The sequence below is a fragment of the Nothobranchius furzeri genome, chromosome 12 (assembly GCF_043380555.1).
Source record: "Nothobranchius furzeri strain GRZ-AD chromosome 12, NfurGRZ-RIMD1, whole genome shotgun sequence".
Classification (NCBI taxonomy): Eukaryota; Metazoa; Chordata; class Actinopteri; order Cyprinodontiformes; family Nothobranchiidae; genus Nothobranchius; species Nothobranchius furzeri.
In genome coordinates, this window is record NC_091752.1 from 15,291,190 (window position 1) to 15,307,467 (window position 16,278).

Consider the following 16,278-nt stretch of genomic DNA (forward strand, 5'->3'; position numbering starts at 1 on the left):
GGCATGCCCTCAAATGTTGCATAGCTGCCAGTTCAATATACTTGTTCACACACACACACACACACACACACACACACACACACACACACATTCTGTACTTGGTCAATAAAATCTGTGATGTAATCGGTGTGGTGTATTTTCATGATCATGCCTTTTGATAAAAATCTGGAAATACTTTAATAGGCTGAGGCTGTAAAGCAAGCAGGATAAAAATGAGGACACATCTTTCATCAGTTTAAATCTGTATCTTTAATTGAAATTAATTCAAAGTTGATTATGATGTAGACCTATTTTTCAGCCGTTTTCATTATTCTAGAAGAGAAACAGACCTGCTGCACACAGCTGGGTAAAATAGGGCAGTTTTATTATATTTCATACCCAGGTAAGGCACACACGTTTATTCTATGTACTCTGCTATAATAAGATAACCTCAATGCTTAGAGCCATAGATAATAAGATAACCTCAATGCTTAGAGCCATAGAAGTCCCACCGTGTGAGAAATGCAACAAAATTTATAAGTTCACTTCTTACGTTTTTCAGTTTTTAATCAATGAAACTAAAAAACTTTTGCAAAACGGGACAGAATTGCGCTAAGTTCTTATTTTCTAAAAAAAATGTATAAAAACATTCACCAAAACAGCTGTTCTGTTGGTGGCAAGAGGGCAGTCTGCACGATAGTCTGCAATTAGCAAGGGAAGACGGTTTGCTGCTATATGAAATAGCCAATCGTAGTAGAGCCCATCTAGCCAATCAGAGGCGAGAAAGGCGGGACCTTCCGGAGGCGTCAACGAAAAAATGAATGCAAAACGCTAAAAACGCTATTTTCTAATTCCGCTTGTTTTGTGCCATGGATTTCACACATGATGTCCGTGAATTTTAAAGACACATTTTGAAACCAAGAACGCGCTTATTTTCGAACAGGGCGAAACACTATTTTAGGTTTTGTGTGAAAATAAGTCCAGGACTACAAATGCGCTTCACGAACGTGACGTCATCAAACCAGACACGGAGAAAACTGATGGAAAATGGATAGAATTTCAGCAAACTTTCCACAGAAGGAAAGAACCAACATAATTCTGGTCATTTGGTAAGTAGCAGTTTTCTTTGGGGAGAGGAGATTATGTGGTAACGTCACATAAGCGACGTGCCAATTTCTGGTGTGTAGTTATGCTAATTACGAACTGTTACAAGCTAATAAATCTCAAAGTACGTGACTGGCATGGTAAACACCCATCATTACCTTTCATTTAAATTGCAGTACAACATATGTGCGATCCAGGGCGTAAGGCAAAGCGGATTTGAATATAGAGTTTTTAGCTCTGTTGATTTACATTCTTTTTTTTTTTCGTTCTTCCTCGGACCCATGGTGCGGAAGTAGATTTAGGCTCCCTATATGGTGCTAATCACAGATATATATATATTGATCTATCTATGTCTATGGCGCTAATCAAATCAAACTGGTTATGGAGGGGAGGAGACAGGGAGGGAGGGGTGCAGTCCTGCTGCTGCTGGCGGGGAGAAGTCCCGAGTCTCGTCATAGTCCTGTTGTTGCCGGAGGAGGGACTCTCAGAGGGAGATGTAGGTGCAACGTGGAACGGCAGAGCGACGCTCACAACTCTCAGTAAACAAATGAAATCCAACGATACGAGCAGACTCCACAGCTTTCTCTAGGATCTGATACCGAGATGGAACGCAGCAAACGGGGTTAAAAGCCCTTTAAGAGTCCTCGCCATGGACGGAGAGCTGACCGTTACTTTAATATCTGTGGCGATGTTTGTTGGCACGTTTTTACTCGGATTCATCCCACTGTTGTTCAGACTCTCTGAGGTAAGAGGCTTGGTTTGAAACGTCCTCATGAAAGAATGAGTGGTGTAATCACAACATGTGACTAGTAGCCCTAGCTCAAAGTTCAACTGCAGCACAGGACATGTTTTATTAGCTCTTATGAAGGATTCTTCCTTTGGTGTTGCTACATTTTAACACAATTGCTCACATTTCTAATCAAATGTGGATCTCACAGAAAAGCCTCCAGTTTGTCTCCATTCTGGGAGCAGGTCTGCTCTGTGGGACAGCTCTTTCCATCACCATCCCTGAAGGTGTGGGTTTACTGGAGGATTCATGGAGAGGTGAGTTGGTTGGGCTTTGTCCGTTGCCTTGACAACAGATGGGAACGCAAACCCCTTTATTCATCAAATGAACATAGAGTGTTTGTAAGCCTTTGAAATTAGTGATGGTGTGATGATCAAAGCAGGGTTACCTGTCTGAATGTGAATGAGAATGCCCTTCGTCTTCCCGCCAGCATCCCCGTCCTCTGATGTGCCGTCTGGTTTGAATGCCAGTGGTAAAACTGTGTCTGCCTCCGAGGAAGGCCCACCGCCTCGATTCTACATTGGGATAGCCTTGACATTCGGGTTCACCTTTATGTTTGCTGTGGATCAGATTGGCGATTTCCTCTCCATGCGAGGTGAGCTGACAGAAACTCCCCCGTAATTCTTTATTTTATGTAGATCAACTAAACTTGTCAAATCTTTGATTTCAGCGCAAACGACACACGTGTCTAACAGCCACATCACTGCCACTTTAGGGCTGGTTATTCATGCTGCAGGTAATACAAACATCCATGGCTCATTTCTCCTGGCTTTTAAGTGCTTCAGACACATAAAGGAGCCCCCCCCCCCCCCCCCCCCCCAAAAGAAAACAACAAAGCTCAGTAGTTTAAGCCCTCATGTGACTTAGCATGTGATTTACTCTTTGCTGCTGGAGCTAGATGTTTCAAATTAATTTATCTCGTAAACTTTATCAACAGTAGAACTAGTTTGGGTAAAATCTCCTAAAATTGTAATGATTTATTTTTAAATGAAATGCTGATGAGGGAAATCATGATTTCTTTTTGCACACAGCTGATGGATTTGCTCTGGGAGCTGCAGTTGCCACTGGTCAAGTAACAGTACAAGTCATAGTATTTTTTGCCGTCATTCTACACAAGGTGAGTGGACTTTGCTTTAAATGATTGCTGGATGGATGTCAAAGCCGATGATGATGCCTTCCCCGTCCTTGTGATCTTCCAGGCGCCAGCAGCTTTTGGTTTGGTCTCCTTCCTGATGCACGGAGGCCTTGAGAAGAAGCACATCCAGGGACATTTGCTGGCCTTTTCAGCCGCGGCGCCGATAGTCGCAATCAGCACTTACTTCATTTTACACGCAGTAAGAGCACATGTGAATATTAAAGTTCAAGATTTTGCTTGATTCTTATCTTTATTTGTTTTCTGTTCACAGTCTGGAAACTCCTCACAGAGCCAGCTTTGGGCAACAGGTGTGGGTATGCTCTTCTCAGCTGGGACTTTCCTCTATGTGGCCACGGTGCATGTTCTCCCTGAGATCAGAAGCAGCAGGACAGAAGATCCCTTCTCTAATCTCCAGGAGCATGCTGAAGCCAAGAACCATCAGCAGCGGCACCTGGGGCTCCTGGAGAGCCTCACTCTGGTCCTCGGCATGGGGCTTCCAGTGGTGTTGGCCCTCGGGTTACAGGATGATTAAAAAAAAAAGCCTGCAAGTTTGGTCACAAACTCTTATAATCGATGTACTGCGATGGCACATTTAAAAGACCAACAGTATATTAGACACATAGCTTTGAGTCTAGCCAATGCTCTTACGTCAACCGAGACTTCCTGTTTGTGTGAAGTGTTGGGTAGCTCATATATTGTTCTCATTTCATGGAGTTTTCTTTCCAAGTTGAAAAAAGTCACATCTGTTTTCAAGGTCCTCCGGGGAGCTGTGATGTGAAATCCCAGTTACACGATAGACTTCAGTGGAAGAGCAGCAGGATAATCTGACACTGCTGAGGACGGTTAGGAAGGCTAAGTGGATCAGCTGGAATATTTTGTATGCGTAACCAAAGAAAGGACCATGAATTTTAGTTGTGCATCTAAAAACTAAAAGATAATAGAGTCCGAAGGTGAGTTTTGACTAAACATATGACAAAGTGGCTGCATGGTGACGCAGTTGTTAGCGCTGTTGCCTCGCAGCACGAAGGTTGCAGGTTCAAAACTCTGCTGCGGCCTTTCTGCGTGGAGTTGCGTGTTCTCATGCATGCGTGGGTTTCCTCCGGGTACTCCGGTTTCCCCCACAGATCACAACATGCCCTATAGGTTATAAATTGTAAGTCGCTTTGGATAAAAGTGTCTGCCAAATAAATAAACATAAACAAAGTGAGCCGGTGTTTATGGTGTTAATACCTGCAGGATAAGAGCGTATCCAAAATGTTTACAGTTCTTACACAATATCAGACAAAACAACTAAGTAACACAAAGTTTTAAATTCTACTGTTTCATTTTAGATCATAGGTATGTAGAGGGTTAAAGGTGCAGTAAGTAGGAATACAGTGAGAGTTTTACAGTGAGAAAATCCCAGAAGAGTCTAATGTGTCTTCCACATGAAGACTGGTGTTTTAAAACCACTCCCGTTTTCTTTTTGATGTTTGTCAAAATTATATGTGTGGAACGATTTTTCTTGCTGGGCTCTGCTCAGCTCATTATTGACACCCTGGTGTACTATGGGTGGATGTGATTTTCATACACACACGCACGCTCCGCACTTATTCAGTGCATTCAGGGTCAGGCAGACCTGTAGCCCCCCTCCCCTGTTGGCAGGGTCGCTTTGACACCTTGGAGACTGCAGGAGGGTTGATTGGCTACAGTTGAAAGTTTTAGTACCAGCTTTGGCCACTGGAGAGCAGCAACTCCCCTTCTTCCATTCTCTAAATTTTGTTGGAAATCAGGGTGTTATTCTTTTTCTTGCCAGCAGAGGGCGCAAATCCCCATTATTTCAATAAAACGATACATATAGAGCAAGTGTTTATACTAATTAAGTATTGTATAAGTCTTTAGACAAGGAGCAAACAGTAAAGAAGAACTGCAATTGTCTTCTCTTACTGGTTACTTCACATAAACACTAACCGTAAAAATTAATAGATACGTAAATGAATCTCAAATTTCAGTGAAGCTAGGATTTAATTTAAGTGTGCTTCACACCCAGAATCAGGCTAAAACATCTATAAGGAGGTCAAATATTGTCCTTTAATTGGCTAACGTTGAAAAATTTAATACTAATTCCATCTTTTAGTTCTTTTTAAAACACAGAAAGGTTTTATTTACCTGCAACGTTTCGTTTACGGCTGCAAACTTCGTCAGGCTGACGCTAATGGTGGCGTCACTTCGTTCTCCATTTATCCACGGGCAGCAGAGGACATTGTCGCCCTCTGCTGCCCGCTCTCTCCTCTCCAATGATGCAGTCCCATGCGCGATCCAACTGCGTGACTCGTTGTCAGTTCTCTATGGTAATAATAATATGCTAACGTTGCAGTTCAGTTCTTCTTTTAATGAGAATGGCAGCCTAATGGCAACGCGGGCGCGTTGCTGCCCCCCTCAGGTCAGCTGTATTAACAACGCTGCTTTATCTTTACATTTGAGGCCCGCCACTGTGGCATGTGCGTTGTGCCATTTAACCCGCATTTGGCCGGTGGCGGGTGCTAATTGCCACCCTGTAATGTGAGGACAATGTAAACAGTATTGTTGAAAAGGCTTTTCTTCACGAGACAGCGATAGTTGCTGAGAAACCAACATGTTCTATTTCGTCTAGTCTTAGCCCTTAAGCTAGCTGCTATTGGAGAGAAGTTTAATGAGAAATTAATGAGAAATTAAAATCAATAGTGCAATATAATATAACAAAGAAACATTTGCAGGTTTACAAGCAAACACACAACTTACACAATGCTAAGAATGGGCGCGGGCAGAAGCATAAGCTTATAAGCCCAGCCCCCCAAACCCTTTGAACTTAAACAAAATTTTAGAATAGCGTACCGATTCCATAATTTTTACATCATGTTTGAAATGTATGGGAATATATTCAAATCCCCATTCTAGCTTCATAAAAAAAAAAAGACCTTTAATGTTTTATGCATATTTTCATTGACTTGATTCGTAATATTTAATCACATTTGATTTAAACATACCCTTAAACTTTACCATTGTTGAACAATCTTTTTGCTCCTGGTCTAATTTATTCCACACATCAACCCCAACACAAGAAATACAAAGTTGTTTCATTTTAGTTCTTACTTTAGGCTTTCTAAACATTTTATACCCTCTGAGATCATAAACACTCTCTCTGATCTGGAACAGATCCTGAATTTGTTTTGGCATCAAATTATACATCACTTTATACATAAACTGTGCAGTTCTTAATGTAACTAATTCTCTTAGCTTTAATACTTTTAAATGAATAAAAAGTAAATGTGTATGCTCTCTACAAGCTGCTTTATTTACAAGTCGGATTGCTCTCTTTTGAATTATAAACAAAGGCTTTAAGTGGGTTTCGTAGGTATTTCCCCACACTTCAACACAATACATGAAATAAGGCAGAAATAAGGAACAATACAAAAGATATAAAGCTTTTTCATCTAAAAATTCTTTAACTTTATAGAGAACTGCTAATGATTTCAATAACTTTGCTTTAATTGAGTCAATATGCGGTTTCCAACTTAACTTTTTTTCTATGGTTACGCCAAGAAATTTTATTTCATTCGCTCTTTCAATTTCTGTATTATTTATTTTGAGATTTGTATCCACTGTAATTGCTCTATTAGTAAATATGATAAATTTTGTTTTATTTAAATTTAAAGTTAATTTATTTAAGTTAAACCAACACTTTAATGCATTTAATTCTTTCTCAACCTTGTCCATTAATGTTATTAAATCTTTCCCAAAACTTAGAACATTAGTATCATCTGCAAATAGTATGAAATGCAATGTTTTAGAAACTAAACATATGTCATTAATATAAAGAATAAACAACAAGGGACCCAACACTGACCCCTGTGGGATACCGGTGGTCACTGTCAGTAGCTGTGAATCAGTGTTGTTAATGTGGACATATTGGAGTCTGTTCTCTAAATAACTCTTAATCCAGTCATAGGCCACACCCCTGATGCCATATCTACACAATTTTTTTATTAATAAGTCATGATTAACAGTATCAAAAGCTTTGGTCAGGTCTAAGAAGACCCCAACAGCATATTGTTTGTTGTCAATTGCATCAGATATTTTCTCCACTAGATCAACAATTGCCAGAGAAGTTGTCCGATCACGTCTAAAACCATATTGCTGTTCAGAAAGAATATCATGATGCTCAATAAAGTCATACAATCTTTTATGAAATATTGTTTCTAGTATTTTGGAGAACTGAGATAAAATAGAAATTGGTCTATAATTAGAAAAGTCATGTTTGTCTCCAGCCTTATAGATAGGAATGACTTTTGCAACCTTCATCCTTTCAGGAAATCTTCCTGATTTGAGAGACTGGTTACAAATATGTGTAAGTGGTTTGGCTATAATCTCAATGATTTCTTTTACAACCGACATATCAAATCCATGTAAATCTGCTGACTTTTTACTTTTAAATGTTTTAACAACTGTTATAACTTCATTTTCATTTGTGCCTTGAATAAATATGGTTTTGTCTAAATTTGTTATTTTACTCACAGCATCAGCATCTAATTTAGTATTTGATATATCCTTTGCCAAATCTGGCCCAATTTCGGTAAAATACTTATTGAATTCATTTGCTATTTCTTTAGACTGATAAATTTCTTGATTGTCTTTTGTTAGAAAAATATTTGGAAGACTATTGGTTCCACTACCCTTTTTTATTACATCATTTAATATGCGCCACGTATTTTTAATGTTAGATTTATTTCCTTCCAATAATTTGCTATAATAATTTCTTTTACTAGATCTCATAATACTTATTAATTTATTCTTGTATATCTTGTAATTCTGTTCTGCTTCCTCCGTTCTTTTCTTTAAAAAGTCTTTATACAGCTTATTTTTTTTCCTGCAAGCCTTCTGAATCCCCTTAGTTATCCACGGCTTTTTAGCATATTTATTCTTATCCACCTTATAAAGCAAAGGGCAGTTTTTTTCATAAAGAGAAGTTATAATATTTAAAAATTTTCCATAAGCCATATTTACATCTTCCACATAAACCTCCTCCCAATTTTGTTCCATTAAGTCAGTTTTAAATGAATTTACTGCTTCTTGATTTTTTAGCCTTGTAACAACCACAGATTCACTTTGAGTAGTTACAGTTGTCCTTTGTACGACTGTGAAAACCGGTAAATGATCAGACATATCGGTAATTACAAGACCACTTAACACATCATATTCAAGAATATTTGTAAAAATATTGTCGATCAGTGTCGCACTAGTTTTTGTAATTCGAGTTGGCCGAGTTATTAGTGGATACAGTCCCAAACTAAACATGGAATTAATAAACTCTGTATTTGCATTTTGCATTTGAGGATTCAACAGGTCAATGTTAAAATCCCCACAGACAAAACACATTTTTCTGTTGATTATATCATCATACATATCAACTATTTTTTCTTTAAACATTTCAACACAAGATCCTGGTTTCCTATACATACAACTGACTAACACATTCTTAGACTTTTCTATTTGTATTTCCACAGATACACACTCCATAATGTTATCCATAACTAATGTCATATCACCCACCAATCTACTTTGAAAGTTTTTATCAATATACAAAGCCACACCCCCACCTTTTTTGCAATCTCTACTTGTGGAAAACATATTATATCCTTCAATTTGAAACATAGATATCCTCCCTTCCTGGAGCCATGTCTCAGAGATTGCTATTACAGTAAATGGATGATTTGATTGCTTCAAACATTGCATAATCTTCACAAAATTTGAATTTAGACTTCTACAATTGAAATGTATAACAGATAATTTACCTTTTATAGTGACATTATGTTCAAACTGGTCTTCAGTATAGTATTCACAATGATTTTGTACTCTAGTGTAAAAATTGTTATCTGGGTCAATGTCATCCTGCATATCCTGTGGTTTATATTCTGTGTAGTCAAACCTTTGCAATTGTAAATTTTCATAACTTGAATTACCAGTCTCTGTTCTTACTGTATTGAGAGTTGAATAATCCAGATTCTTCGTATATCTTCTTGTTGTATCATCCATGCGTGAAGTTGGTTGTCTTCCTCTTATTCATCCTTGGTGATCCACAGCAGACGTATGTCATTTGTATTGATCAAGTTCTTTAATATCTCTGATGACCATCACTTTTGCCTGCTCCGGGGGACCATTTAGCTTTATCAGTACTTTGCAGTTTCTTGTCCAAGTGTCATGGATCTTCTTTTCTTTTCTCAGGATCCTTGCTTGCCTTGCGATTTCTGAGTTTCTTTTCGTAAGATGCTCATTTACATATACACTTGTACCCTTTAATTTTTTTGCATTCCTCAGCACCTCCATTTTACATTTTCTACTGGCAAGCCTGATCACAATGGTTGATGTTTTACTATGTTTTTGAGCCAATGAGTGACAAGCCACAATGTCTTTACTGGATACTGCAATATCTTTGCTGTTGAAAAATTTGATCACCTGATCCTCAAGTGAAGGAGAACCTGGAGAATGAGTAGCAGTGATTTCAATGTCTTTTCCCCCGTCACAGGCTGCGGCCTGTGCATAGGTACGGTGTATTTCCAGTCCTGATATCAAGAGATCATCCAACCTTGAATGTTGCTCCAACTCGTCAACCCTCCGTTCAAGCAGCTCAATTTTTTTGTCCTTTTCTTGTATTAAAGCCTTAAGTTGCTTGACTTCTTTCAATACCTCCTGTAGGCCGCTTTGCTGTTTTGCCACTTTAGTTATCTCATGTGACATGAAATTCAAGGACTTTTTTATCTCCTCCATATCTTGGACCAGATTCTCCATAGACATCGTTGTTCCAAACAGTTTCCTTGGATGGTTAACTTTATGGCGTTGTCAGATTCCCAGCTGGTTGGAACATGTGCCGAAAAAAATATGTCCAACACTTCATGTATCGAATAAATGTTCAATACTTCATCTAGCTCAAAAATGGTTTAAGCCAAAGGTTTCTAATTACTTAAGCCACAAAAAAGCAAGCTTAGAAAAGGTGGATGTTGTCTTATTTTGCTGATATTCATATATTAGGAAAGCTCAGCAATCTCACCACACCTACTCGGCAGCCATCTTGGATTGGTATGACATTGGAAGGGTGATCTCAGCATCTGCCAATCATGAAGAGCTTAAATGTAAGCCCACCAATGGTGGGCACCCCTGTGGCTATATAAGTGGAGCGACTCTACTGTTATCTCTTCAAGCCAAGCTTAAGAGCTTTCATTAAAGAGCAATTATCCAAAAGCATTAATCTACTCACCGACCATGTCTGGCGACGTCAGGACCTGTCCGGCCTGCCAGACGGGCCGCATCTCCAGCGGCGACCTGCACGCCAAATGTGAGGTCTGTCTTGGGGCTCATCCCGCTGGCCTGGCCTTGACCCCCCAGGCCTCGTGCCTGTTTTGTGCGGCTCTGCCCATGGCTGAAAAGATCCGCCGGGTTGAGTACTTCACCCCCGCCGCTGACGAGGAATTTCCGGTGGCTGACACATACTCGCTGGACAAGGCCTTACAGTTCTTCAACGTCGGCCAGGAGCCTGCTGGCTCCAACCGACTGGACGATGACATAGCTCTTCTTCCCTCCTGGACAACACGGAGGTTGAAGAGCCTCTCTCAGAGGGTTCCTCTGCTCCAGTGCCTTCTCGCTGTTTCCTGCCAGCAGTTAGAGCACTGCTCCAGGAGCTACCTGCCATCATCTCTGCGGCTGCGGTCCGTAAGGGGCTAGCCGTGCCAGAGCCGGCTCCGCCTGAAGCAGATGATTTGGCGGGAATTTTCGGGGCAACACAAACGCGCTGTCCAGACCCCATCTGGCCGCGCTTCCCCGCTGCCATGGGCTGCTGGTCCGCCACCTTCTCTGAGCCTGCTAAGCTCAAGTCGCCAATTTCCACCTATGTGCTGATTACCAAAGTCGAGGGCTTCTCAGACCAGGGCTGGCCATCCTTTCCTCTACTGGAGCCAGACTTGGCCTTGCTGTTTGGTGCTAAGAACCACCTCGTTGGCCAGCGAGCAGTTCCTGCTTCTAAGCATGTCCATCTGCTGGCGCGGCTCACCAACCGCGCACACCAGTGCGCCTTCCAGACCGGTGCTGCAGGAAATAACATTGCCCTTCTTTCCTTTGGCGTTTCCAAAATGGTGGAAGAGCTTGACGCTCCTGACCAGTCGAAAACCATCATTACTAAAACTGCTGATGCCATTCTCAATCTGTGCGCTGCTTTACTCACTGGTTCTGCTCATATTGCTGCCTGGCAGACCCTTATCCAGTGGGCCTTGTGGCTCAAGGCCCTGCCCTCCATTCCCAAACACCTGCACAGAGAGATGCTGGAAGGTCCCATCACCGGAGCATCACCGAGAGGGCTCAGAAGACAGCTGAACTGTCAGCCACGGTGCGAGACCTGGTCCACTCCCAGTCCGCCTCTCTCTCCGGCTCTCCGGCGGGACGAACGGCGCGGAAACTTCAGACGCCCAGCTGCACCGCCCGCCCCACGGAGCCGGCCTCCCACTTCGGTGGACCAGAGAGTTGGCGGCCAACGGTTTCGAAAGAGCCAGCAGACACCGTCTTGGCCGTCACAGTCGCAAGAACCTCGCCGAAAGCAACCACGAAAATGACTTGTTGGGGGAATGGGCGTGGTTCTGACTGTAATGTTAACTCTGGTTTTGAAATAAAACCCAAAAAACGTCACATTGAGAGCACAATCCTACAGTCCTCTGCGGAATCCTCTGCCGAATCCTCACACATGTTCCCCACACCAAGCACTGCGGCACACCTGCATGTTCATGCAGTCAATCATGTTACACGCCCACAGCCAGCCTTACGGGTGCGCTCCATTTGTGCACCGGCCCTAGCTTCCTGTCAGGCCCAACACATCCCGCTCCCCCCACAACGTAGGGTGGGACGGGATGTCATGGCGCTAAAGCGACCACGTGCGGCGACACAGTGCGCGGCTCCTTCCGCTGGCATTTTGTTGTCCCCGTGCACGGGTCCTGCTCCCACTCGTCCTTTATCTTTGGACACCACGCTCCGCGGTGCGGATCAGCCTCTTCCAGCTGTTTCACACTCGCCCTTTCGAGCACAGCCCTCCATGGGTCGCTCCCAGTTCTCTGATGCGAGCGACGGCGGTAAGGGCGTGAACCCAGTCCTTAGACGTCGTTCACGTGACCTCGAACACGCGTCCGCTGTCAGAACGCGCGCAAGAATGGCGCTGCCTTTGTCTCATGAGCAAATGGATATCGGACACCATTCATTACGGTCACACACTCCATTTTCAGTCCGCTCCTCCTCCCTTCAACGGGATCATGGAGACGACATTCACGTCACAGGAACAATCTCATGCCCTGGAGCTGGAGCTACGGGAACTTCTTTCCAAGTGTGGCGAGCGGGGCCACTTATCAATTTAGAAATACAACACCACCTGATTATCAGGAACCAAAACGACTGAAACTAAAGGCACATTAGTTCATTTTTACAAATCAAGCTTGAGACGGAGTTCCACTCCACATAAACAGGGATTTTATTAAAAGAATAAAATGAGTTTAAAATAATCTACTAAAAACACCATGCACCTTCAGATCAACACAGATTAAAACCAAATCAACTTAGGCTGAGGCTGACTAATGGGACTGCCTAAGAGAGCCCGGAATTTAACTCTCTGAACGAAATACCAACCACAAGTAATTTCACCCCAATCACACGTGCATGCATTCGGGGGGTGAAGTGACTCTGGAGCACACGCACACCGTCAGAGGGAACCACCACCAGGGCTCGACCATCACTGTCAGCTCACAGCCTAAATGAAAAGAAAACAGAAAGCACGGTAAAAATCCAAATCCACACACACATACACACGAACACACACACACACACACACACACACACACACACACACACACACACACACACACACACACACACACACACACTAAAACACAGCCACGACTGAGCAGGCAGGCCGTCAGGGAATGAGCGAGCATACAGCTCGCCTGCATACGAGTCTATTAGCCTGCGCCTCAGCCGTCCTTATGAGCTCCCGGGCCGACGACAACTGCCTGTAGGGCCCGCAGCCCCTCGTTGAAATATCCAAACCCACAGTGGGTGTACGCCCTCCGCTGGTATTTAGTACAGAGTAGCGAGTGACAAAAGCCGCTCCCGATGGTCTCCGCTGATCCCGTCAACCAGTCCGAGCAGCGGGGTGGAGAGGCCTTGGAACTGGATGATGGTCCAGCACCGAGTCAACAACCGGTAAACAGAGATCCCATGAAACAGTGCAGAAAAGCAGCAGAACAACAGAACAACAGAGTCTCCTGTGGAGACACACCCCTTCCTGGATCTGGAAGACACATTAATTAGTATTATCCTAAAGCCACAGCTAAGTGGAGAGGAGCGCAGATGTACATACCACTTCTTTGAAGCACATGGGATAAAAGAGAAGCCTTCCGTTACTCTGGGAGGACCACATACAACAATTCCTGTGGCAGGAGCAACCAATAAACACCAGACTCCATGCAACTACTGCAGCGTTTTTAAATAGTACTCACAGTCCGACACGCCGGAGTCCCGTACACAACGGCTCTTCACACAGGAAGCGGAAGTTAAGCCAAAGTAAAAGATTGCTGTAGCGCCACCTCAGGCCCTATTTATATGAGCGCCTTCCCTCAATGATAGGTCGTCCAATTACTTGGTGGCAGGTGACTCATCCCACTACACAAGGACGCCATTTCCCAAGTTCCTCGCGGGCAAGAGCTCTCAGGCTTCTACTCCGGCTACTTCGTAGTACTGAAGAAGTCGGGAGGAATGAGACCAATTCTCGACCTTTCCCTGTTCAACTGCTCCATAGCAGTGATGCATTTCCGCATGTTAACAATGAGGCAAGTCCTAGAATACATGCGCTCCGGGGACTGGTTCACGTCAATAGACCTGAAAGACGCATACTTCCACATCCCAGTAATTTCCAAACACCGGAAGTTCCTGCGCTTTTCATTCAAGAGAGTTCAATACCAGTTCAATCGTCTCCCTATCGGCTACTCGCTAGCCCCGTGCACCTTCTCCAAATGTCTGGAGACAGCTCTGCAGCCATTGCGCACGGTGGGAATGAGGGTTTTATTTTACCTGGACGATCTGCTCCTATGCTCGGAGGAGTCAGAGCAAACTAGGAAGTTAATAGAGCATCTGTCAACCCTGGGGTTTTCCATAAACTGGGAAAAGAGCTCCACCCTTCCATTCCAGTCGATTGTGTTTCTCGGGGTGGAGCTGAACGCCTCCCTAATGAGAACATGTTTATCTCCGGCGAGAGCGGCAGATCTCACCACGGTGATCTCCCGCGTGCAACCCTGCAAGATCGTGAGAGCCTTGTTAGTCACGAAACTTCTGGGCATGATGGCTGCAGCCCACGCTGTGGAGCCGTTAGATTTAATGCACACGAGACGCCTACAGCGTTGGTTCATTTGCCTCCAGGTACACCCGATACATCAGAAGAGACGTATGTTGAGGGTTCCCCCTTCAGTGGACGGGGACCTCGCTCACTGGGGGAATCCCTGCATCCTCTCACACGGGGTCCCCATCAGACGTCCTACATCACACGTATATGTTTTTACGGATGCGCTACTGTTGGGATGGGGGGGCACGTGCTTGTCCCACACGGTGGCAGATCGCTGGCCCTCCCACACACACGAGCCCTTCTAAAAACCTGTCATGTCGAAGTTCACACAGACAACCAGGTGGCGGCAGTCTACATAAATCGCCAAGGGGGAGTTCGATCCCTCCCACTATTGCACGTAGCCACAGATTTACTGTGTTTGGCACATGTCCACCTGCTGTCCATCAAAGCCACCTACATTCCGGGGGTCCTGAATGTGGCAGCAGACATCCTGTCGAGAGGGGGACCCCGCAACTTCGACTGGCATCTGCATCCCGCACTGATATCACAGATCTGGATCAAGTTCGGGGAACCATCTGTGGATCTGTTCGCGGCTCGCGAAAATGCTCAGTGTCACCTGTGGTTTTCCCTGAGTCCCCGGGACCACCCCCCGCTTGGAGCGAACGCCTTCTCACACCAGCCTTGGCCTCAGACGCTCCTGTATGCGTTTCCGCCAGTTCCACTGATTCCCCCACTCCTGGACCCAGTTCGGTCGGAACAACTCTCGGTAATTCTGGTAGCTCCCAGACGCTTGTCCGCGTCAAGGTTGGTATGCTTGACGCGTCCGCGAGGTTCGCACGGCTCCGCGCGGCAAAATTGCGTCATTTTAACAACCACGCCCCTCCACCACGCCTCCGCACGGCCCAAAATTTCCGCACAGCGCACCTAGGAAATTTTCTAACCACGCGGATGGTCGGACGTGGAAAAACATGGTGGACTGGCAAGAACTAGTAAGGCAGAGGTTCGTAAATACAGACATTTGGATGATTCAGCTCTCAAAGATCACCGTGATCAACATGTTGTTAATAATTCTTGGAGAGAAATAGCTCGCACTGTCGGAAAAGACGAGGACACTGTTAAAAATGCTGGAATGCCATGTTGTAAACAACAGTAATTTTTACTTCTACTATGGTGTAGTGTTGGATGCATGCTGTAGAGCTCCATGCTGCCCCGTTCAGTTTGGGAGAATATTGGCTCACCGCAGAGACAAGCCGTATGAACCATAAATGCTGCGAGTTGTGAAGCACGTTCCATCCGCGAGCCGCATCACCAAGAGGAAAGTAAATGCGTCAAGCATAAACCAAGCTTCATGGTTTCTAGACCTGCAAGCGCTGGTGTCCGGCTCCCTGTGGAGGGCGGACGCCCTTCTCCAGGCGGATGGGATAATCATTCTCCAGAAATGGGCCATCGGTTGTGGGTCTGGCCGCTGAGCGGTCACGCTTAGAGGCTTCTGGGCTGCCGCATGATGTGGTCGCCACGATTCAGAGTGCACGGGCGCCTTCTACCGTCGCATCTTATGCTGCTAAAATGGCAGCTTTCCAGAAATGGTGCACGGAGCGGAATGTTCAAGCGCTCTCCTGCCAGCTGACAGATGTCCAATCGTTTCTGCAGATACTGATGGACAGAGGTCTCGCATTCAGCACTATTAAGACATATGCCGCAGCTATCTCATCCTGTCACCAGGGTTTTGGAGATAGATCTGTTTTCAATCATTCCCCTCACAAAACGTTTTCTAAAAGGTGTCAGAAGGAGCTGTGTCCCTCCCGCTATTTCCCCAGTGGGACCTAACGGTGGTTCTGCGCGGCTTATCTGAAGCCCCATTTGAACCCTTGGACCAGGTCTCACTCAAGTTCC

The 16,278-nt window shown here is 44.3% G+C and overlaps 1 protein-coding gene across 1 annotated transcript; it reads left to right on the forward strand.

Annotated features, from left to right (window-relative positions):
* Window positions 1-1,589: 1,589 nt before the first annotated feature.
* Window positions 1,590-3,689, forward strand: LOC107375565 (zinc transporter ZIP9). The gene is made up of 7 exons (XM_015944145.3): window positions 1,590-1,828; window positions 2,022-2,127; window positions 2,301-2,465; window positions 2,541-2,606; window positions 2,902-2,987; window positions 3,070-3,204; window positions 3,277-3,689. Exons 1-7 carry the CDS (start codon window positions 1,733-1,735, stop codon window positions 3,535-3,537), a joined length of 915 nt encoding a protein of 304 aa, XP_015799631.1. The 5' UTR covers window positions 1,590-1,732; the 3' UTR covers window positions 3,538-3,689.
* The last annotated feature ends 12,589 nt before the right edge of the window (window positions 3,690-16,278 follow it).